General features: G+C 42.3%; 1 protein-coding gene and 1 long non-coding RNA gene across 3 annotated transcripts in view; both read right to left on the bottom strand.

Moving 5' to 3' along the window:
• Positions 1-19,722, bottom strand: part of LOC120449439 (protein naked cuticle) — a 40,332-nt gene extending 20,610 nt beyond the window's left edge. For both annotated transcript variants that reach the window (XM_039631909.1, XM_039631910.2), the window contains exon 1: positions 18,585-19,722. In XM_039631909.1, coding sequence (XP_039487843.1) covers positions 18,585-18,648 — 64 coding nt within the window. In that variant the 5' untranslated portion in view covers positions 18,649-19,722. The remainder of the gene's footprint in view (positions 1-18,584) is intronic.
• LOC120449447 lies at positions 56-1,697 on the bottom strand. The gene is made up of 2 exons (XR_005616198.2): positions 1,593-1,697; positions 56-1,540 (listed from the first exon to the last, which is right to left on the bottom strand). It is a non-coding gene; the product is annotated as an uncharacterized LOC120449447 (long non-coding RNA).
• Positions 19,723-23,572: the final 3,850 nt, after the last annotated feature.

The following is a 23,572-nucleotide window of genomic DNA, read 5'->3' as shown; positions in this document are numbered from 1 at the left end:
ACCTGCAAGGAAAGGAGAAAAGGGTTGCATTAGTCAAGGAAGTTATGATGAAAACTGTGGGGTATGGCGATCCGATGAAGGCATCAATCAGGCATGCCATCAATCAGTTTATTTAATCAACTAGAACGTGATGGAGTTGACATGTAGGCATTGGGATATGCCCATGGCTGAGGGAATCCCCCGGAGAGTGGGACTGGATTATGTTTGGGCTGGATAAGGTTTTGTTATTTTGCGGGATGAATTACGGCTCAGTGCATCTATAGGGTTCTTCTCGCAACGGAACTAGCTTAGATATACGATTTCTTTCATCTGTTCTGAGCCACTTTTCTGCTTTCATAATGTTTGCATTTCCGCTCTCTGATTGAATTTCTTTTTAACCCGAGTTAGTACCGATGCTAATCGATAAATATTTGGGCGGAAATTAGTTTCTATGATTTTCTTTTAAAGTAGTTTCTTTATGTACTCTAATATGTGTGTTTTGTTTTTCCTGCACTCATTTGAAATCCTTCACCAAATGCATAACTCTTGATCATACTCTTGGCTTTTCATTCCGTTTATAAGGACTTACGCCCCCTGTGTGGAGCACTTCCCATTCTGCCCTCGTATTCTATGCCCATTAGGCCTAATATGCGTTAATGCTATAAATAAGGCCTCGTCGCCATACGATTATGGCATACTAACAAACTTCGTTTTGTTTTCGTAGGGAGGGCCTCTATTCTTTTTTCGCACGTTGTAGGGGAAATCTCCCCAGCTTCGGAACATATTCCCCCGCTACTCCGCTAATATGAAATGTAATTTACAGTTGCCGCGAAGCCAACAAAGACAACGAAGACAGCGATGACAACAGGGCCAAGAGTCTTTAACGTCTTTAATCCAATTTCCCAGCGGCTGCAGACCGAGAATGAATACAAATGCGGCGTACGTGTTAAATTTCCCCAATTAAATGGGTTGGCAGAGAGTTATTTTCCCCGTCATTTGCAGCTCGTCTCCTAATCGATATTTATATTTTGTTTGGGCCATTGACTTAATTTCTTCGTCTCTGCTTTCTGCACAACACAAATTATGCAATTCAAATTAATGCTCCCATTATCGGGGAGTTGAGGGCTATCCAAGAGGCTTCTGTATCTGTGGGGTATTTTCTTTCCTTGTCCCCAGTATATGTACATACATATGTACATATGTATATAGGTTTTGTTTTGTGAAATGAAATTAATCCAGCTTGGCGAATGCCAGGCACGTATCACTGTGGATGAGTCTCCATTTCTGCTGTGTTTGTCTTTTGTATTCCGTTTCTTTTCTTGTCGGCTTCCCCACTCCCCACTCCATGCTCCATGCATGATTTTTCAATAGCTTTTCATGATGGCCAAAACCAATCCATGCCGTAGAACAAAAGGCCTCCGCAGTTGCCTTAATTCTGTGTGCGTTGAAATCGAATTAGGTTGCCATATAGCTGCATATATGGATGTAAGTGTGTACGTGTGAGATGACCCGTGCACTATAAACGTCTTTATAGCTAACACATCTTTTAGCTAAAGGTTAACTGTAAACAAAAAATTTAATAAAATCCTAACTATTAAAAATATAAGAGTTACCACTTTTTCCTATATGCATACTGGCCACACACTTTCTTGCAACTAGGGAAGCTACTGAATTTTTAACAAAGTTATATGTATTTTTTTGGCTAGCTGTGGTGAAATGTTTCTCAGTGTAGCATTGTCATCTCGCTTTTTGGTGTTTTTCTGTTTTTCGCAATTTTAGGTGAGGGCCGGGGAGTGGGCTAAATTTATGCCTACCGCCCCACCCCCATTGACTTTCACACACGTAACCTGGTTGACAGCTGTTGCCCAGGGCGAAATGCGAGGGGGTGGCTGAGGGCTGCGGCTGGGAAAAGTAAAGATGCTGCTGCCATGGCAAAGATAAAAACGAAAAGGCGAAATAAGCAAAAATATATAAAAGTATATGGAATAGGACATGTACATTTGGGGGAGTGGCATCGTTTATAGGCCTTGCATTGTTAGCAGTTGGCCGTTACCTTTCGGCTAAGTCGCATTCGACGGTGAAGGGTGGTGAAGTGGAGGGGAGGGAAGGAGACATGGCATAATTGGGCTACATTGGCATTTCACTTTTGGCCCAACTGCTGTCGCGTAGAAGAACAAGAAATCCAACAGCAAGATGGGGTATAACAATAATAGGTTGAGATGGGCCACACAAATGTAAATGCCACACAAACGACATTGAATTGACCCAGTTTCTCGTTGCGAAAACGGGGGTTATGTTAGCCAAGGCGACCAAATTACTAAAGAGGTTTTGAACAAAAGAGCAAGACTGTGCCTAAAGTTCCCTACGTAGAGGGATGTTACAGTATTTATAATGCCTTTTAGTTTTTACACACATTACAATACCTGAGAAGTGCAATTTGGCTAGATTGATGGCTCACTATTAGCAGTACATTTCCTGGATACTATAATCTCAGCATTTTAACACATTTATTTTGACACAAATGAATAATATAAGCAGTATACGCGTTTATCTCCTTCTTATTTATGCAGATATGTACCATGGTCCTATCAATTCCCATGTAATGTTCCCTAATGGCCCCGCCAACTGCTCATTGGCATAGTAAATCTACATCAAGCAGACATTTCCCACTCCATTTCCGTTTTCCTCTTTATTTTTCCGCTCATGTCTTCAGTTCTCCCGCCGCAGACATTGACACTGACATCTTTGTCACCTGAACATCCTTTCGCTTCCTTTTACCTTCCTGTTGGGTCCCCTATTCCATTTCAGATTACGCGACACACACACGGATCCTCCTTTTCGTAACCTTCAAGAAAAAACATATCTCTATGGATGAAAATTGCTTCCCCCCAAATTGGCCATAGCCCCTTCGAAATGGCTCTTTGCTGTCTTAACGGAAATCTTCGGTGGCAGTTTTCGCACCAAAAAGGAAAATACTTCCTACTACTTTAGACAATCCCAGATACCTTCATTATATGCCAGGAGCCAGGAACTGGGAATCGGAATCGGAATCACAAACGCAATCGCAAAACGGCATCAAAATGCTCTCCAGAGCATAAGCGTCTTTTATTTTATTGTTTTGTCAACGCTTAAAAGAAATGTTTTTCCATTTAGCCGAACACTTATGAGTATTGTGCTCAGCGGATACGTTTTTGGGATTTAAAAAGGGAAAAACCGGAGGAAAATATGAGAGAAATGCGACAGAGCTTATGTGCGAGTGTTTGTGCCATTGACGACGACTTTTCACACCACATCAAAAGGCGACGAGGCAAGTGCACTCAAGTGTATAAACAATGGCGTTAAGTGTTTAAGTGCACGGAAATATCACAGCCATGGATTGGCCTCGAACTCCGGGTCCTAAAACCCCCTCAGCTTTAATTTCATTTTATGGCATTAGCAATTTAAAAAGGGGAGAGGGACAAGAACGCCGCCAGAAGCAGACACAAAGTTTAATTGCTGGCAACAGCTTGGAAATAGTTACAGATAGAGCAAGGGCCACATAAAAAACCGCATCGGGAATGGCCCACTTCAGGGAAAGGAAAAAAACCATGGTGGACCGACCAGGTCCGACAAAGATATATAAAAGAGCAGAGAAGATGGTCCAATAGAGACATTGGTGTATAATTTTATTGGTGCTCTGCGGATGCCAGATGGCGCCCGGAGCTTTTCCCTCGTTCCCTGTATTTACAGGTGGCTTATGGAGGGGCTTTCCTTCACAGGGGGAAAGAGGGGTCGGGACGGTTGCTTTCAGTTGGCTTAATTCAATGAAGCGGCTTAGGGCCAACATCAGCTGTGGCAGCTTAAGTTAACAGTTTAAGCCGAAGCGCAAGTAACTAGAGCTCGTCTTTGGCCTGATTAGCTTAATTAAGAGAGCACATGGCCGAGAGAATCCCCGTGGGAAGTGAACAGGTTATTAAGGGAGATGGGATAAACATTACTGCTGATGGATGGCTCAGTTGATCGATGAGCTCGATTTAGGTTTCTATCAAATTGTTGCTCATGAAGTACACGAAAGATCAGAAGGTGGATGATAAATCACTTCGGTACAAAGTTACTTCAGCGTGATTAGTTTATTAACAAGTGTGTATTAGGTATTCCAAATTTCGCAATTACTTCAGTGCTCCTGTAGCATCAACACCTTTACCCTCACATTTTCCATAGGACAATCCCTTCTAATCGCTTCATAAACACGCGGAAACTAATGGCCAACTGAGAAATCATTAGCTTTAATGGCTTTCTTGGTCTGCTTACTTTCTGCGTTTTTAATTGGTTGGAAAATGCCAACGTAAGTAACAGTTAATTGCCTCTAACCAGCCATACCGGAGCACATGTACCCCCATCTCCATCTCCAACCATAATCCCTTCCCGCCGAAGCGAACACACCTCCATACCCCAAGTCCCATGGCTGCCCATAATTAGATGCATGACTTGGCAGGGTCTTTTTATGTGCGGTTCGCTTGGTCCGTCTGAAAGTCCGTCCGAAAGTCCGTCTAAAAGTCCGTCGATCCGTCCTCTATCCGTCGGTCTGGAGCTGCCGGTGCCGGCTACTCAATTAGCCAGAAAAGACATTAAACTTTCGCCCGGGGCAGCTGCAGAAGTTCAAGACTCCGACGTCTCTCCATGCCTAATGAAGTTAGTGCAGCACCAAAAAGAAATAACAAGAAATAAAAAACAACATGCAAAAGCAGCTAAAAAAAAAAGTAAGCAAAACATTTTGAAGCGCCACTTTTTAAAGCAGCTGCTGGAAATTGAAAATCAACTTAAATTCCCTTCGCCACCTTTCCGCCGCTAAACGTCCGCCATAAATAAAATGCGAATTTTTCCCCGAAAACCAAAACAAAATTGCTTGGCTGCCGAGTGAAAAAGGGGGCGGTGTTGGGGTAGAGGCGTGGCTGTGGTGGGTGTGAAAATTGCTGGCTGCACTTGCCCGTGGCATTTCCACAGTACGTGACCGGTTATCCCATACAACAGACATGCATATCCCCATCGAGAACCTTTCCTGTTGCTGTGCTGCTGGAACATATTTTACGTATCAAATTTTGTGCAAAATACTCACAGCTCGATGAAATTCTACTGGGAAATATTTTTCACCAGGGCTCCCCAAAGGGTATGCCCAAAAATTGCAAGAATTTCGGTTTTTTAAAAGGGTCTTGTGCATTTGAAAGTTTATAGTCCCGCAAACGAACTGGTAAACAGCTTCTTATAATAATATATACATAAATTAAAGTTCGGAATCCGAAATTGCGCAAATGAATAAATTTATCAATCAAAATTCATTGTAACCTAAGCCCGCCTTATAGCTTGTACTTAATATTCCCCAATTTATGCCTAATCTCCTCTGACAGAGTATGTCTGGTTTACCTTTTCACCCGAAAGCACTTGCCTCCAATTTTTCAACAGCACTCTCCCCAAATCTCCCAACTCTTGTGTGGATTTGGGACTCGATCTGGGTGGCAAAATATTCGCCGATTCAGAGCGCTGAACTGCATGGCAAACCGTTAAAAACGAATTGGCCGGGCATATTTTGTAAACGAAAACAATTTTCAGCAGAATTTGTTGCTGAAATAACAACCAGAGGCGGCGCAACTATTAATAACAAAGTGTGGAGAAGTGAAGACCCCGCGAACTCCCCTAATACAATCATATAAATTACACTGCCAGAGCAATCAATCAATGTCAAAGTCAGACTGAGTTGCGCTTATAGGCCCAGGGTCGTCAGAAACACAGAGATGGGTTCATGGTTGAGGTTGGGGTTGGGGTTGGGTATTGGGGTAGATTTAAGCTAAGCCGCCACGTACTTGGCCGCTCATCAATTTCAATAAGCCCGCCGCGGAGGGAGCTGAAAGTCCGAGTTCTCCGGACAGCCGACCACCAGCGAACCATTAGCACCTAGGCCAAGTGGCAGCGGCATTTGTCAAAGTCCCCTGATATTCCATCCCATCCCGACCATCCCAGATACAATGCCCATGTACTTACTCCCAGGGCCCAGACATCCTTGCCTGTGTTTTGCATTTTAAATTGTGAGACAAATGAAATTGAAAATGGCTGCTAAATATGTGCAACAATGCGACAACATCGCTCAATTGCCAGCTCCTTTGTCTTCGGTGTATCTGTATCTCCACTTGTGTTTGTATCTGTATCTGTGTCTGTGTCTGTGTGTCCGTGTGGTGTCAACAATAGCAGAACGCTTTGGGTGGCATTTCATTGACAGCAAGTCATAAATTTTACAAATGACAGCCGGCAAGTGGTGAATGACAGTAGGAAAAAGGCAGAGGGAGGTGTTTCAAACCCATGCCAAGATCCACATAGGATAACATAGTTTTTGTCGTATGCAAATTTCGTTGGAATAAAGATAGTATGGTAGGGTCTAACCCTTGACAAAGCAGAACCCTAATCCATAAGAAGTATTTTTTTTAGAAAAAGGTTCTTTACAGTGAAATATATTTATAGAACATTAGAATTTTAAAGCTTGACCTTTAAATATTATTTTATGTATTTAATGGTTTTGTTTTCATTGAATTAAGGCCAATATTTCCCAAAGACAACCACTTTGAAAAGTACATTTTTTGAACCCACTCAGTCTTGTCATCCAGTGCGGGCTCAACCTTTCCTTCCCAACCACAATGAATATCAATTGAGGTTCCTACAACTATAGACAATGCTTCAGTACTTTCCATGTACCATGCACATTTCTCAATGTGTCTTCGTCTATGATCTCTTTCCTAATCACTCTGAGCCGCAGTCCCAATTCCAGACTGCTGCCTCATCAATCAATCAATCACAATGAGGTCTTTTGAAGGGGAAAAGAAAGACAATCACTTCGGGGGACCTATCCCGTGGCCACAACATAACATCCCGCTCTAATGACAGCTGGACACTTACGGTATCTGGAATCGGCCTAATCGGGCCCTTCCACTTGGAATTGAAATGTATTTCGCCCTTATCGGAGGGACCACACCCATGGCGGCTCCCTGGAACCGATGCAACCAATTTCATCCGATTTTATACGATTCCACCGCATTCGGAGACCACAAAATGCCAGCATAACGGCAACACCTGCCCATCAGTTGGGTCACTTTTTCCATGTGAGCTGCGAGTGTGTGTGCGGACCGGAAGTGCACAGGAGAAGAGCTAGTGATGGCGGCGGAAGGAGAGGAGAAGAAGCTGGATCCGACCAACATTACCAGGGGCAGGGAACCGGAGGGGAAGAGGCACATAATCGTCGGCGCCGCATTTTGGAGCAGCTGTGATGTGGATGTGGATGCGGTTTATTCTCCGACTGAGGCTGCAGCGGAAGTTTTAACAACCGCCGCACACACACTCGCACGCACTGAGAGAAAGTTGCATTTGGTCAACATAAATTATTTCTTCACTTTTGATCAACTTTTTTTGCATTTTTTGGGATATCAGAAAAAATGTCGTATAATAACCAAAGTATTTTTTAAGCCGGTCCAATTTCCTTTTCATTAATCAATATATACAAGTGCTTTCAATGATCTGGGTCTCGTTTTCCTCAGTGCAGTCGCAGGGGAACACACACATATGGAAATTAAAATCAATTGCCATTGGAGTGGGATACGGAGGAATCTCCTAAAGACACACACGACGCTCCGCTGCCATCATTAGCTGCAATCGAAATCGTAGTTTCTTTGCCGTGCATGTGTCATGCTGTTCTGTTTGCCATGAAAATCCCTGGAAAGACTGTGCTCGCCATGTGTCCTGCCTATCCGACCATGGTTCTCCTTGACGTTTTTATAGCTGCTAACAATGTGTCAGGTTTTCCAGGAACTCCGTTTCGGCTTAGCCCTGAGCCGGTTCTGTATCTTTGGCCTCTGAAGCGGATAATTAGGCAAATGCTTTGCCTGGCAGCTTGAATGAAATGCTGGATGAGTAAGCGGCGAAATATTCGTGGCAGAAATACGCTAGATCTCCGATAAAAGAGGGTTCAGTCCGACTGTTGATGTATGGCCATTATCTCAAATATTTCACGGGGATCTGGAAATCACTGGAGGAAGTGGGAAAGGTTGCTTGGAATGCAAATGGTGGCATCTATATGAGGCAAAAGAATGTCGTACAACTCAGATACATTAGGCAGATACCAAAAGTTGACAAATGTTTGCCATTAAATAGATTTAGAGATGACTTCATAATATAACTATTCGTGAATTGCAGAAGAAAGCTATTGGGACTTAGTACTTGAAAACTAGTTACTATTTGACTATTAAACTTTTTCCAACTTAATAACCTGTGAATTCCACATAGGACTACACATTTGCCCATGCAAATGCTCATAAATACATAAATCCCCTAGCATCACAGGTAGTTTAAGTCTCTTCAGCTGTTTTCATTCATTATAAGTTGGGACTTTCCCCGTTCATCTTTTTATAGCACCTCAAGGAGCACCTCGAGCAGTAGGAAAAACTGCATTTCCTCAGATCGCCTGGCCTTTCCCCCTCTTCCGCGATTTTATGCATATTTTTGGCCTCCTGGGGTACCCTATTTTTATTATCGGAATGGGGGCCACACAAATTATGCGTAAATATGCATACCTCCCTGCTCCGCCGTATTTCTTGTTTATCGCTTTGCGAAAAGTCAATTTATATAACGCACAGAGCAAAGATGGGGGCCAGATCAACCGATTCGCACATATACGTATACATTTGTGTATACTCGATTATGTGTATAAGAGTCGAAAAAAATGATTTGTGGTTGGCTGAAATTGGCGCAAACATTCCGAGCCAGGAACCCCAGTGGAGAAGGTGGGCAGGGAAAAGAATATGTAACAAATTTGTAATTTGAACGCTACAAATCACAATTTAGCATAATGATCAATTCATAAACGTCAAAACCTTGTTATTCCCAGTCGCTGTGAAGTGAATTATGAGCGCATTTCAGCTTGTGGAATTTTTTGACTATTTTCGAACGGGGGCGTTGGACGAAGGGTGTCTTTTGCAATTGCGTAGCCGGAAATGTATATCCAACGACAACGACAGACACATAATACCCTTCACGGTGGCAGAAACAAAAAGACAGGCGAACTTCCTCCAAAAACTAATTAAATAAATTGCATTAAATGCTCGCCGAGCAGTTGGTATAGTGCCAAAACAGATATCTGATTACGAGGCGGCGTAGAAAGTTGTTCGTTGGACTTTCAGTGATTGTTAGGTGAGACAAAGTACATAAGGCATAATGGACGGAATCTTTGCTATACATTCACATAATAGTATAAAAAGTCATTTAAAATATGTGTTTTTATAAATACATAAATTCTTAGTATGGTGTAGATCAGATTCAGTTTAAAATATATAGTATATATATAAATTAAAGTATTTTAACATAGGTTTCTACAGCCCCTACTAACCATAATACAGTATTGAAAACATTTTTGCACATTACTAACTCAAAGCCTATTAAAAATTCCCTTTTAAGTCATCTACAACGAAATTCATCAAAAGACCGAAAAAGTAACGCAATCTAAAGAGCATTTGCCATAACTCCGACTGACAGATGGCTCCGTGCCGCTCCTGGCAGCTCCTCCCCAACCACCTCCTCCTCCTCCGCCAACACCTCCCACTGCCAAGACCACTCCCCCTACTCCGCCCACTCGGATACCTCTTCTTGGGCAGCCTGCAGCATATCAAATTAACACAGACACGATGTCGAGGACCCGGGACTGTTTGCTGCCCATTAACTGTAGCACTTTTGGGGCACGGCACCCCTTAGTTACTCCCCGTTAACCAAGCAGCTTCAATTTGTTGGTCAGGTTTTATAAATACACCGCGAAAAACGGGGAGTAGTGGGTTTTTCATATATAAGAAACATGTAGCTAATTAGCTGACCTAATTTAAATCAATGTAAAACTTTTAAATTGAATAAATATGAATTCAAACTAACGTTACGACATATGAACTGTTGTATAATAATAAACCTGTGATCTTAGCAACACTTAGTAAAGATTATTTGTCTTACTTAATTTTTGTCAGTTATTAGATATAAGTAGAAATGTATTACGCTATAAGAAGGAATATCGAATTCGCTTCCCCTGTATTTCCGTGTATTTATGTGGCTTTTTAATGAGCAGCGTGGTCCCGACCGAGTGGTGGCTTCACCTGGTGGCTTCACCCGAGACCGAGAGTCCCAGTCCTGGCCAGGGCAAATCGCAGGTTCTCGTTCCCTTTTTCCTTCGAGACCTGGCCACAAAGTGTTGCGTTGCACTCATATTTTGCCGTATGCACCTTAATTATATGGCCGCCGACAGAAATTCAAGTGAAAAATGTTTCTCCGATGATGAAAACGCAGCAACAGTCGCAGAAGCAAAAGCAGAAGCAGAAGCACAGGCAGAATCGAGGGGAAAACGAAAGGAGAAGAATGGACAGGAAAATTTAAGAAGAAAAGGTAGCACCACTGGTGAGTGGTCGAAACCTAAGCCTATTCCGTGCCGCTGTTTAAGCCATGAAAATTAAATGCCAGCTTACGGCGAACAATGCCCGTGGAGCGGAATTCAAGGAATTTTTAGGACCGCATTTCCGCTTAGGCCCCGAAACGCCCGCACCACACCAAGTATTAATTATGTACGCATAAAATATCTTTTGAGACCCTTTGAAGCGCTCTAAAACCCTTTCGGGCCCGACATCAATGGGATGCAAATTAACTGTACAAACATAAATAACACTTGAAGTTCTCCGAAAAAGAATGGATATATATATCAGGTTCAGCATCAGCAATGGCTTCAGCGGACCTCTCGGCATTTGTCAAAGCAATAAAAATTGTTGGGCTTCTGTTTGATAAGAGTTTTTTATCATCTTTGCTGCGAGGGTTTTTGGGTCCCAGTCCCTAGTCCCTTCTGCATCCCTTCATTAATTCAGCGGCACGCAGCAGTCTTTTTTGAAATATTTTCTCATTACCCTAGATACTTTTCTGCTGGCTTTTCCGCATCTATCTCTGCGTGCTCCATATCCGTATCTGTATCTGTATCTCTACTTGTTGCTGCTGCAGTCGGTGGCGTTTTTTTCCCACACGTCGCACAGGGTCTTTAATGAATTGGAATTGACAGTTTGTTGGCATTTCATATGTTCATTGTACAGAAATAAATATACATATTTATGTGGGCCTTGCTTGCGCTCCGTATCTTTGAGTACGCTCATTTTGAATGTATCTGCAAGATGCATCATCAATTATTCAATAGACTGCACTGCAATGCAGTCAAACGAAAACTTTACCCTCGGTCCCTGCCGCTGGAAAAGTGATTAATTGGCGCTACAAATTTATGACGTGATACGGCCGATAGCGAGTTGAATGTATGATAAAGCCCCAAATGGATGGAGTCCGCCCTCCATTGCTCCGCCCCCAAAGCGATTAAAACTTTTCGTCATTCAGACAACTTCAACTTCGGAAATACATTAAAGTATCCGCATGTGTACATGTTCATGTTATTTGTTTGTTGTTGTTTGTCCTGTCATTATGTTTATTGTTATGGTCTTCGCACTGTGCAATAAATATTATATAAATCATGGAAATAATTTATAAAGCTATATTTACTCGATACAACGGTCCGAACTCCTAACGAGGTTTCCATAGATATTTTCTGTTATTTGCGGTAATGGGAAACTTGATATATGACCTCTTGAAGGTTGGGGTATTATGTAGAACTTGTCTTTTGGTCAGTGTTCTTCAAGAGGGTGCTTGATTTCATGAAATAAAATATTTCCCACTTTTAGGGCATAAAACTTACGTTTTTCTTAAGATTATTTTATGAAATTTTTAAGTCCGAGCAATCCATTCCATATATATCGCAATTTTCTCTAAATTAACACTTCTTAGCGAACAACTAAACAACTTTCCCTAAGCTGTGGCTTTTTATAAAAAGACTTTAAGTACTGGCCATGGGCATTTTTCATTCCGTAATGTATGCTTTTTTATGCCGCTCTGACCACACCCACACCGGCAACAATAACAACGAAACCCTCTTCACTTCCCCAAACAATTTTCCCAGTTGGTCAGCGGTACCAAAAATCTTTACAGGCAATGAGGGTCCATTGTTATTATGATTATTTGTAATGTATGTTAGGAGAGGGGGAAGGCAGAGTTCGATGCTTTTAGGTTCTGTTCAAGCCGATTGTTTCCCTTTGGGGCCTGAGTGTGCCACCGGGATTGTGTTAATCATGCTACATTGCAGCCGTTCCACAATAATCATAATAATCGACAGTACAACAACAACAAACAACATCATTATTTTGGATATTTATGATATTTACGATATTTATGTAAGCTGGGCCGATGCCCTGTAGATGTAGATGTGCGCCACGATTGCTGTTGCCATGGCTCTTGATAAAAATTTAATGTAGCATGTTAACAAGCGACCCGTTATGATTACCCCCAATCCTGCCCCCCACACAAAAGCAATCCAATCCCGACAATAACCCAAAATGCGGGAAAGGGAATGGTAAAATGGTAGAGTGGTACGAAAAACTATTGTACAATACAGCACAATTCCAGCAATTCCAATATGAAAACTCTGCAGTCCAATTTACCATTTCGATGATGATGATGTCGATGATGATGCCGGCTCCACAGACGACTCAACATAACCCCTGGCGAGCGGAGGAGGCACCGGAACGGCGGGGCGAAGTGGGTTAAGCAATCCCAATCGCAATCCCGAACCGAAATGTAGGTGCGTCAGACCAAGCTGAAAATAAAGCTGGAACCTGAAGCTGAAGCTCGAGTTGAAGCCGTCGTTCGGCGGAGGAAATGAATAATCAATAATCACAATTGGAAATTTTCTATAAATTGGCAGAGGCCGGCAAAATAACAGTTTAATTTTTGTCTGCGGCAGACGATTGAAGGAAATGGAACTTTTATTTTATTTTATTTTTGGTCCAGAAAGAGTGTGGGAAAAATGTGGAAAGAGCTGGTGAACTCAAAGCTAAGAGAATTATGAGTTTCCTTTGACAACTTCCCTTTGAAGCAGCCTTTGAAGTCACAAATTATATTAGTCTGGATTTTTGGTTTCTCCTAAAAGGCCTTTGAAATCGTTTCTCGTTGTTGGGCTGGATGTAAACGTATTTACGAGATAGAAATATGAAAAGTTGAAGTCTGCGCCAATTGAAGTCTTGAATTTTTTGGAATAATTACCAAGCACCCAGGCAAATCATTTTCGACAAAACTGCCGTCATTTGTCTGTAAGCCATCCACTGTCTGTTCTCATTCCAAAAGCACTTAGTTTCTATTGTTGCGGAGCTTTTGCATTTTAAAGTATCTCTTCCGCAACGCCCTTTCACGGCAACACCTTTTTTGTCATTTAACTAGGCGGACGGAACGGAATGGAATGCACGGGAGGATGCGGTTCCAGACCCGAAAATAAATCCCGTCCAGAGGAGCGAAGCACTTTCGCATCAACAGCGTGGGAATTAATATCAATGTCGTTGTCGTTGATGACGATGGTGGTAGTGGTCGGGGTGGTGGTGTTGGTGGTGCAGCTGCTTTTCCAGATTTTCCTGGTGCTATCAGCTCTCAATTTTCCGGCACAGCCACCATGGCGTATGTGTAATGCCCATTTTTTGTGTCGTTGCTCGCTACGGTTTAAACCATCCTCCTGTTGTTTTTCCTTTTTTTTTCTTTTTATCAATTAAAAGCCACTTCAAAAGCGGAAAGTGTCTGTGTGTGCCGTTGACACGCATACACAAAAGCTGCAGAGGCACCCAAATACCCCCACACACAAACACACACACCCACATTCTGTCAGATTCACACACAGATACTACGGGTATCCATAGTTCGCTTTGTTGTCAGTTGGCTTGGTTCGCTGGTTTTTCTGTTTGTTAGTCGCCTTTGCTTTATCGAAATGGAAAATCATTAAATGCTGATCATTTTCATATGCGTGGACATGGCAAGTAATCTTTATAATGAAAAATGGTTGTCAAACTATCCAAGAGTTTACTGCAGTAGAACTTCCTTTTCAAAGGTCGAAGAATTAAATCGTACTACAATGTATTATTTAACAAAACATCATTACCGAGTACAACAGTACTCATATTGACAAAACTTTTTAAGGAGATATATAATCCAAATGAACTTATTCCTCTCTGCTACATAAATCCAGAGTTTCCACTTTAAGGGGGTCTTCCCCAAAACTTTCCCAGGCCGCTTTCCACAAAGCAGCCAGGCACAAGCCCATGTGGTTGGGGCCCATATGTTTGGCGGCTTTTTCGCTTTGACATAATCAAAACCAAACCGAACCGAACCCAAAGCAAACCGAGCGCACAAATGACGCGACTATCCCCAAAAAATACTCGAAAGCGGCAAAGAGCGGCGGTGGCGGCGTCCACTCAAAGCTAATGACCGACAAAGCGTTTTGTATTATTTTCAATTTCATTTTCACTATACACAAACTACTCCCCTGGCCCCCAACAGCCCCCCGTAGCCACAGGGCCCCGCATGTTTCACCCTTCCCCCTTGGTGACAACACTTTTCGCTTCGGCCTCGCCACGCTTCGCCTTGCCATGCATTAAATATTATTAAGATAAGGCGCGGGGGTTCGCTTATCAATCAGACGTCAGAGGTACCGACCCTCGTATATATAATTTGCAAAGAAGAAGAGCCAACACGGTTCCTCCATCAGAGTTATTGGAACAAACCGGCACCCGAGTTTCCGTAAATATTTGCTTAGAACGTGTTTTCCTTTACGACTTTTGAAGGTACTAGTTAGTTTCTTGTTTGGAAAGCAATTTGTATTAATAATTATAAAAGGTTGGACTGCTCTCTTGATTTTATTGCTCATATATTGAAACATTTTGACAACTTCAATGAGTTTTAGTCTTGAAAATTAAGGTAACCTTACGCTTTTTTGGACATATTGTATCTTTATCTTAGTGTAACGTTTGAGGTAAAGTTATGACCACCTAATGAAAGCCTGAGCATTGTTTTTAGGCCAAAAGTTATGGTCTGGTGAACGAAAGGCAGCGGCAGCCTAAGTGCGGCATAATTCCAAGAAGTGGCCCGAGAGCCAATTGCTAAATCAACACAAACAAAAGCCGATGGCCAAAACAAAAACCTCAAAAGTCATTACATATATCTTGAGTGGCCTGAACCCCCCAATCCCCAAATCCCCGGGAAGCCGAGGCCTGCAGAAATGCAGAAGCTACGAGCTAACAGCTTTTTATCTTTTGGCACAAGGCGGCACAGCATTGTTTTGGTTTGGTTCGGCTTGGCTTGGCAGCCGTCTTCGAAAAACCAGTCCATTGCGGTGGACCAAAACCCAAAACAAGGCGAAATACCCATCGCATCTGAACGATCCGACCGATCCAAACCCAACCGAACCGGCCATATAGGGTCGCTGGCATATCGAAAGGCAGAGCGGCCACTTCCTGGCTAATATTACGAAAATTGCTTATACCAGGCTATTGCTCCCATACCCAAACCCCAAACGCCATACCCCATACCCCATACCCAGCACCATCCCCCTCCAATTCTCGAGTTCTGCGGATCAGCCAAAAAGTACCAAGTCAAAGTTGGTAGTGGCAGCTAGAGCTGGAGCCCGCTTCCCGGACCTCGGGGCTGCGATTTGAGCCCGGTGCGGTTCGAGCCACGTTGCTTTCGGCCTGTCATGAAGGCAATGCCGACGCGATCCGCCTGTTGCCTTCTACCGTAATTCACAACAACCACAGCCATAATAATAACAGACACAGCAACAGCACGGCATCGAAGAAAAGCCAAGGCGAACGTTGTGAAACCCGCAGAAGATACAGTGGTTACCAACAAATAAACCCAAGTAAATAGGGTGCCAATGAAAATCAACCAAATGTTATAGTTTACTTAGTCCGATGTAATGAAAAGTCATACAAATAAATTTATGAGTAAAGGTTTTAAAGTTAAAGTTTATTAAAAAGTGAGTAAAATGACAATATTCTGGCTTAAAATGGTAGGACAAAAGGCTGCATATGAAACTTTCGATGGCCAAATCAAATATAAACATGTGTGAAAAAAAAAAACTTTTCAGCTATAATAACTTATAAGTAGAACAAAATAAAAGTGCTGTATCTGATCTATCAAATATGCCGGATCCCACACGTAAGTACGGCTTAAATGCATCTTTACAACGTGTCTATTAAATCGTATTTAATCTGCTTAAAATCTTCGGAGCCTCAATAGCCTCTCAGTTTGGGTTCCATATTTTCCCTGGCCGTAAGTACCCACGATAATCCCCATTCAAACACACGATTTTCAACCACTGTGCAAGACGGCCTCTGGTGCCGCGCCTCAAAGCAAAAAGCGCATCTTTTGAACAGAGCGCAAAGCGCAGCTTGGCAGTCGCAGCATCGGCGCGGTGTGTATCTCAAAGATACAAACAGAGTACGCTCACTGGATCGCTGGATCGCCGTTCCTCGGTCCGTCCGTCTGTGCGTCCGTTTGTCGTAAAGTCCGTCCATCTGTCCATCTGTCGACCGTCGGTTGGTCTCTAAACCGCTTTTGTGTAGCCGCTGCCGAGATGTTTGGCATAGTTGGCCTGGCCGCGGAACTGGTTGGCTGTGGCTGTGGATGTATCTTCGAGATGGAGTTGGGGAGTTTTTCAGTTTTGGTTGGAGTCGGGGTTGCGGATGGAGTGGGGGATTGAGTTGGGGATCGGGATGGAGATGGGGAGCTTGCAACGACTCTGCCGCCTGCCGCTCAGTTATTATTATTTTTGCTTGCGGCGGCGGCTCGACGACTTGCTGCCGCTGATGTCCAATGTTATTTTTGTTGTTTTATCAACGTGAGGGTTTTAAAAGGTTTTTGTGTATGAGTCGGCATCAGTATCTTGGCCTCGCAGCAGCTGCTGCTTTCTACACAGGAAATAATTAGTCAACCTCTAATGATTGTGGGGAAAAAGTTTTCATGATTTCTGAGGGATATTACATTCATTACAAGCCTCCAATATAATGTTACTGGCATAATATTAAACTAGCTAGGTACACCAATAAAATTTTGGATTTTTATTAGTGCAAAAATTGAGTAATGTCCATTCTCTCCATTCTCTTGTAACCTTGCACATTATTTAAATGAGCCAATGCCACTTTCTAGAATTTATGTGTCCTAGGACAGTGAAATTTTTTCCCAGTACATCCATCAGCAACGGGCCAACTCCACCTCCATCGCGGCATCGACTTGCCTTCGGTTTTACCTGCAACAGGTAAGAAATGTTCGTACGTTGTTTTTAAACGGCGTCGGCATTTCAATTCGCTTGATTTTCATTTTTTGTCCGACTCTCTTCCCGTTTGTTGTTGTGTAGTGTTTTCGAGGCTGCTTTCTTTGAAGTTGCATGCTTCGGTGTGCCTTTGGAGGTTTCCTTTGAATTCCCCCTGCATCTGCCAGCAATTAGTGTACGGGGCTTGTCGTCCTGCAAAGGGTTCAAAGTGTTGGCCTGGCATTTAATTGGCGCAGACCAATTGCCAGCCGATGCCGAAGAGGAAATCTCTCTCTGGGGCTTCAAAACAAAACAAAACAGACCAATGGAAAAAATACTCGAGAAAAGTAAAGAGGCGGAAGGGGGCCCCAGAATATTTCCAATGAATTTGTGGACAGAAAAAAGGAACCTAAGGAACATTGATTGATTGATGTTACTTCAGCGATTCGGACATCAACGTTGCTCGTTTGGCAGAAAGGTCGTCCGATATTCCATTTCCAATTCGGATCGGATCCCACTTCGAGAACGTGGCCCTTGTTTATTTACGTCGATGATATGCTACCCATGACTTAGGAGCCGATCCCATGGCAGTTCTATTGATGGCGTTCGCGTTCGCGATCGCGATCCCTTCGCCTCTTCGATCTGCTTCCAAAAATTCTATTTATTTTCCATGGGTCGCTTTCCTTTTGATCTGCTCTGCCGTTGTGTTTTTCTTCTTCAGCACCATGCCCGATTTTCCGTTCTATTTTTGTGTGTCGCTGCCCCGGCACTCTCCCCCCCATTTCCATTTCCAAAGACCACAAGCGAACGAACGGCTGTGTATCTTCCAGATAAAAATGCAGCCGGCCGATTGCCTACATTTTATTTTCAACTTTTAGTTGTTCGCCGTAATTATTGGAAAAGGATGTGGGAGAAGCCCTTGACTCAATGAATTCGAATGGTAATGGAAGATACACACAAATATCTGTGTGCGGGTGAGTGAACAATTGTTTGGGAGAAGGTAATATTTTAGATCTTCAGCCCAGATAGTCGTATGTTAATGGGAATGGCCTTCGACAAGGGGCAACAGGATAATGAATAAGGAAAACGTACTGCATAGATTAGTGGTTTTGGATTCAGGTAGGCAATTATTTTATTAATAAATGCAATTAAAAGGCACGAATTGTATATTTTACAATAACCCTAACCGGTGTTTGCAGTTTGAAATTTCTTCCTGAACTTTCAGGGAATCCTAGTCGCACTCAACCTTTAAATTAATTTACTTGGCTGTAGCCCACAAATTGTTTCCCTGAATGCTATCGCCCAGCTGTCTCTCCCTACGAGAGCATTAACATCCATATTTTCCATATCTGCTGCCAACTATCTGGAAATTCACTAAACAAGTTGAGAACGCTTGGCTTTCGCTTACCTGAGAATTGTTTGTAGCCGCCGAGAATTTTATGCTTCCACCATTTGACAATGTTGCCCGCCATCGCTGCTCGGATATATGTACCTATATAGTTGTATATATAAGCGGGTTGAGGATGCAGTTACTTGGCGGTGTCTTGGATTTTTCGGTGTTTCTATTTTTCCGTTTTTCGGGTGGTGACGGTGGTGGTGGTGGTTGGGCTTGAAATTTACGAGTCCTGGGAGGAGGAGACCTGCAGTATAGCAGCAGCCCAAAATGTTTTACGGCCCTGTGTGTGCGTTCTGCGCTCCCTGGCTGGCTATCCTTTTGTGTAAGGATCTGAGAACTGAGACTAATATACTCCAGGTAGGAGGAAACAGAATCCTCCACTTCCACAGCCACTTCCCGTGTTTCCACCGTGTTTATGCGCTGCCGCTGGGCGACCTTAATTTGTATCTGGTATTATTTTCGACTGTGCGGGTGGCAAGTTACCGGTCGTAGTCGCTGTCGTAAAAGTTTTTACAGCTCTGATGTGCTGCATTTTAGTTTAATTTGCGCATATTGCGCTGCTTTATTTGATCTACGTGTGTGTATCTTGCAGATACTCGTACTCGCACACGCACTCGTATATTGGTACCTTTGTGCCCGCTGCGCGCGTAATTTTAATTGTAAAACATTTTCGCCGACTCGATTTGTTTTTCGCCAGCCGTTTTGTTGTTATTTATTTATATTATATTTCTCTTTGCTTTGCGACGACGTAAATAACTTGGCGTATAAACAACAAAAAACAACAAATGCAAAAACACGATTTATTTCCAAACGATTGCGACGAGGGCGACTGCGACGTCAATTTTTGGGGGGTGGCGTACCGGTTGATTTTATTATTGTTGTGGGGGCGGGTTTTCGTTTTTCCCTTTGGCTTTTCACACTTGATTTTTCTCTCCGGCTAGAGAATTAAAACTTCACTGGGCGTATCTCGCGGATACATTTATTCATATGATAAATTTCCAATTTCAACGATAACTTCACTTGGCCACAACAATCCGTTCGGTCGTAGTAGTTGTTTTGGTGGGCCAAACTACGCGTATCTTCTAGATACTTTCCGCTCCGTGTCGGATACTTTCCGAGTCTCAGTTCACACGTCTTTTCGAATCAACGGACGAAAGCAATCTGAATGCGAGACGTTCGAGAATCGAAAAAACGTCTGTTGTTCGAAATTCGACTTCGAGCGCCGCTCTTTCTCTTTCGAATACATTCTCTCAATTTCGAACTCGAAATTAGTAAAGGCGGGTTTTCTCTTCTACTATTCAAAACGGGTATGATGGAACTCTCGTTCGTAACAAGTAAGAGATATATTATAAATTAAAAATATATTTTTAATATATTTTTTATTTCAATTTGTTACAATTCTTTACTTTACTAATACTGTTTTCATATAAAATAATATTAACAAAACTGGGAGAATAAAAAAAAATACATTACATTTTTAAAGACGCACTGCTATCTTTTAAATGTACAAACAACATTTTAACGCAAAGAAATATGGGTTTGGCTTAGAAAATGATCCATTTAATAGCTAATGCGTGCAACATATACTTTCTTATACATATATACTTGCAATCCGAGTGATAAATTTGCATAGCTTTTTTTCCAATCTAAGTATTGCATACAAAGAAGCAATTATTAGAGCAACATCTTTGATGGCAGCGAATTCCACGCCTCGAATTCAGAGCTTTCTTTTGGCTTACACCTTTCAAGCTGAGTTTGACTCCCTCCACCATCAGTTTTTGATTATACACGTGCTCGGATAATACCCGGTTTTAATTTGCCTCTATGCATAGCTGCAACAGAAAAAAATTTGATTGTTTTTAAATTTGATCCCGACCGCTGCCCCTACCCCAGTTTACGCTCCGCAGAAGAAGCCGCCTGCTGAGCTTGAACATTTGAACATCAGGGCAATTACCAACCACCAACCAAAAAGTAACCCCAAACCCAAACTCAAACCCGCCGATAATAACAGAGCAAGGAGAATCCTGAATTACGCCGCAGAGGCAAAAAAAAAAGATGAAGAAACACAAAGCTCTTTCTTTCTTCGGCGATCGAAGCAAGTGGAAGGAACCCGCGGTGATCGGCTTTAACCCACTGATGCCCCCCATGTGGCAACCTTGAAAAATTAGGGAGTTTTAAATATTCAAATTAATACCAAAATTCTTGCATATTAAAATAATATTTGTACGGTAATTTGTCCTGTATCTGAATTCACTTACATGTTTTATAAAACTAAATCATAAGTAGTAACAAAAATATTTTGGTATAGGTATTTTAGTGAGTTAGATGATTTACCTAATAACATGTTTAATTTTGTGTAGTATCCAGTTTGTTTGTAACAGGAACTTCGACTGAGTACCAAGTAGATTAATAAATAACATAAGATATTACAAGTTGCAAAAAGTTACATCTTAATTAGGAATCGAAACGAGGAAGATCACCATATACTATTCTTTTTAAATATTTAGGAACAGGTGTGTCGTTATAAAAACTTTTTATAGAGATATTACATATATATATTTTAGAGACATATTATAGAGTAGACCGCTACCAAGGGGTTAACTTTGCCCTCGGGGTCCGCAGGCTTTCGCACCGTAAAACGTTTTCGGCTTTCGGTATAATGGCGCTGTAATTGAAGAAGAACACGCGATCGAACGGAGGGGCAGGGGTTCAAGAAGGGGCTCCACAAAGGCGGCAGAGGGAACCTCCTCCTTCTAACAAAAGGGTTTCGGGTCTGGGGCTTGTCTTTCTTTGTCGGAGCCTCCTTTGTGGTGCCTTCGTCATACATTGATCCATCGTCTTAATTTCAGGAGGACGCGTCTCCTGCGCTCCCTTCATTTCGGATGCGGGCCCCTGATTGATGTCGGGGATCTGTCCGCCCTGTAGCCGATATTGATTTATGTTTTCTCCGGTTTCGCATCCGAGCCCCTACCACTGCAACCCCTGCACTTTGTTCTGCTGAACTTCGCACAACATTTTGCCGCTTTGTATTTGACAAAAGTCGATGGAAAGGACAGGACTGCAAATGTAATTACCCAAAAACGAGTGGAACATGTCTGGCGGCCCTGCAATTCGGTGGGCTGTGTTCCTGTTCACATCTGACCGACCGGCCATATAAAGGGTTCCTGACATTTGCCCCTACGACGACGATGACGATGACTATGACGATGACGGAGTGACGGCCATGGCAACTGTCGCTGTAATTGACAAGGAGGCAGTATTCGATTCGCTGTGTGCCACTTTCCCCGCCTTTTTGCCCAGTTTTCCCCGCTTTCCACCGACTTCCCTATCCTCACACATATTGGCAATGCTGATGAGTTTTTGAAGGGTTAGCCGAGCTTAATCGGGACCTATGCGGCGTGTGTGTTTGCATTGGGGAGTTGATTAGGTTACGGGGGTCATTTTAGCTACAGGAGATAAACATAATTGCCTTGTCTCGAACGGTATTTCCGCAAACTATGGTGCTTCTCAGGGCACAGCATTAATGGGGCAATTTCATGAAGTCTATTTATTTAATTAGATTGTAATTTAAATGTTTTTGAAAAGAAGGAGCATCTTTTATACAAATATTTTCGTTTTCTTCCGTTCTTCGTATTGCAAATCGTCCAAATAATCATAAAAGAGCATCGTTTAAAATAGCAATTTAAGCACCATATTAATTATCTCGAATAGATTTCAGCAATCAATGATTATTTTTTTCAAATACCATTAAACCATTGAACTAGACAAAACAAAATTGTTCTTATTTATTCAGTAAATAATGGGGAGAACATAAATTAGATAAGCAGATATATTTTTCAACTTGCGTCACAATCGAAACGGCTCTGGATCTCATTAAAATATATATATATTCACGATCGGCTCTACGAAAAAAGTACGCATTTTTCTTTTGGAAGTCGTAAATGAACGAAATTGAAATAAATATCATATGCATAGGGTCGTGTACACTGTGAAACTATTCAATAAATTAACTTTGTTGTAAGTGCTGGCCATAAATATTTATATTTTATAGTATTTGGACGGTTGTCGTAAAATTCGAATGAAGTTGTCCCCCAATGATGGTGGATGAGTGGGACGCGTTTATAAACATATTTCCAAAGCAATTATGAATTGTAGTTTTTGGCATTCGTCGTCTGGCTGACAGGAAATTATATTGTGTTATAGGCCATAAAACTGGCAGGTCCGGAGAACCAAATGAGCCTCAAAGAGATCTTCAGTCCCTTGGTAGCATGTGCAACAGGCCTTTGGCTTTTGAAGTCCCCACCTCTCGGCGCTCGAATGACTTTTACCCAGAAGTCGTTAAAAAACGACGAAAATTTCCAATTAATTTTGATAAACGCGGCCCACAACGAAAAGCACAAGATGCATATTGGTTTGGTGCGGGGAAAATTTTGTTTTCTGCCCCAAAGCGGAAATTGTAACTGTGCATTGATTGCGATCGGGATGGGGATTGGGGAATTGGAAAAGGGCAAGGGATTGGTAGTGCAACCAATTGTTGCTTATTATGCTGAAAACATTAAAATTCTATCAAAACAACAACAGCGACGAGGCAACAAATTGCTGCCTTTGGAATGAAGCTATTCCAATCAGTCGTTTTATGAGTGTTTTTGGGCGCTTTTCGCCCGCCTATTTCAACTGGAATTTTACGATTTTCATTTACAAGAGTCCGCCGTCCATCGATGTCCATCAAACGATTAGGCTCGGCATGTATGTTCATATATACGAGTATGTATGTATGTACCATATATAGGGAGCGGATCCGTTGTATCTATGGGTCTACGGTTTCTGTGGGACTTAATGACCAGATTAATGATGCCAAAAACATGATGGGAAGCGATAGATTAAATGGGAGCTATAATAGCGATTTAAGTGTGGGGTGGCGGTTGGTAGTGGGATGTGTTTTGTGTGCTTTCAGGAATTCTTTCCAAGGAAAGAAGCATCTCTGAGGAATCTTTAACTAT

Source organism: Drosophila santomea, chromosome 3L (assembly GCF_016746245.2).
Source record: "Drosophila santomea strain STO CAGO 1482 chromosome 3L, Prin_Dsan_1.1, whole genome shotgun sequence".
Lineage (NCBI taxonomy): Eukaryota > Metazoa > Arthropoda > Insecta > Diptera > Drosophilidae > Drosophila > Drosophila santomea.
This window is presented reverse-complemented; position numbering and strand designations above follow the sequence as displayed.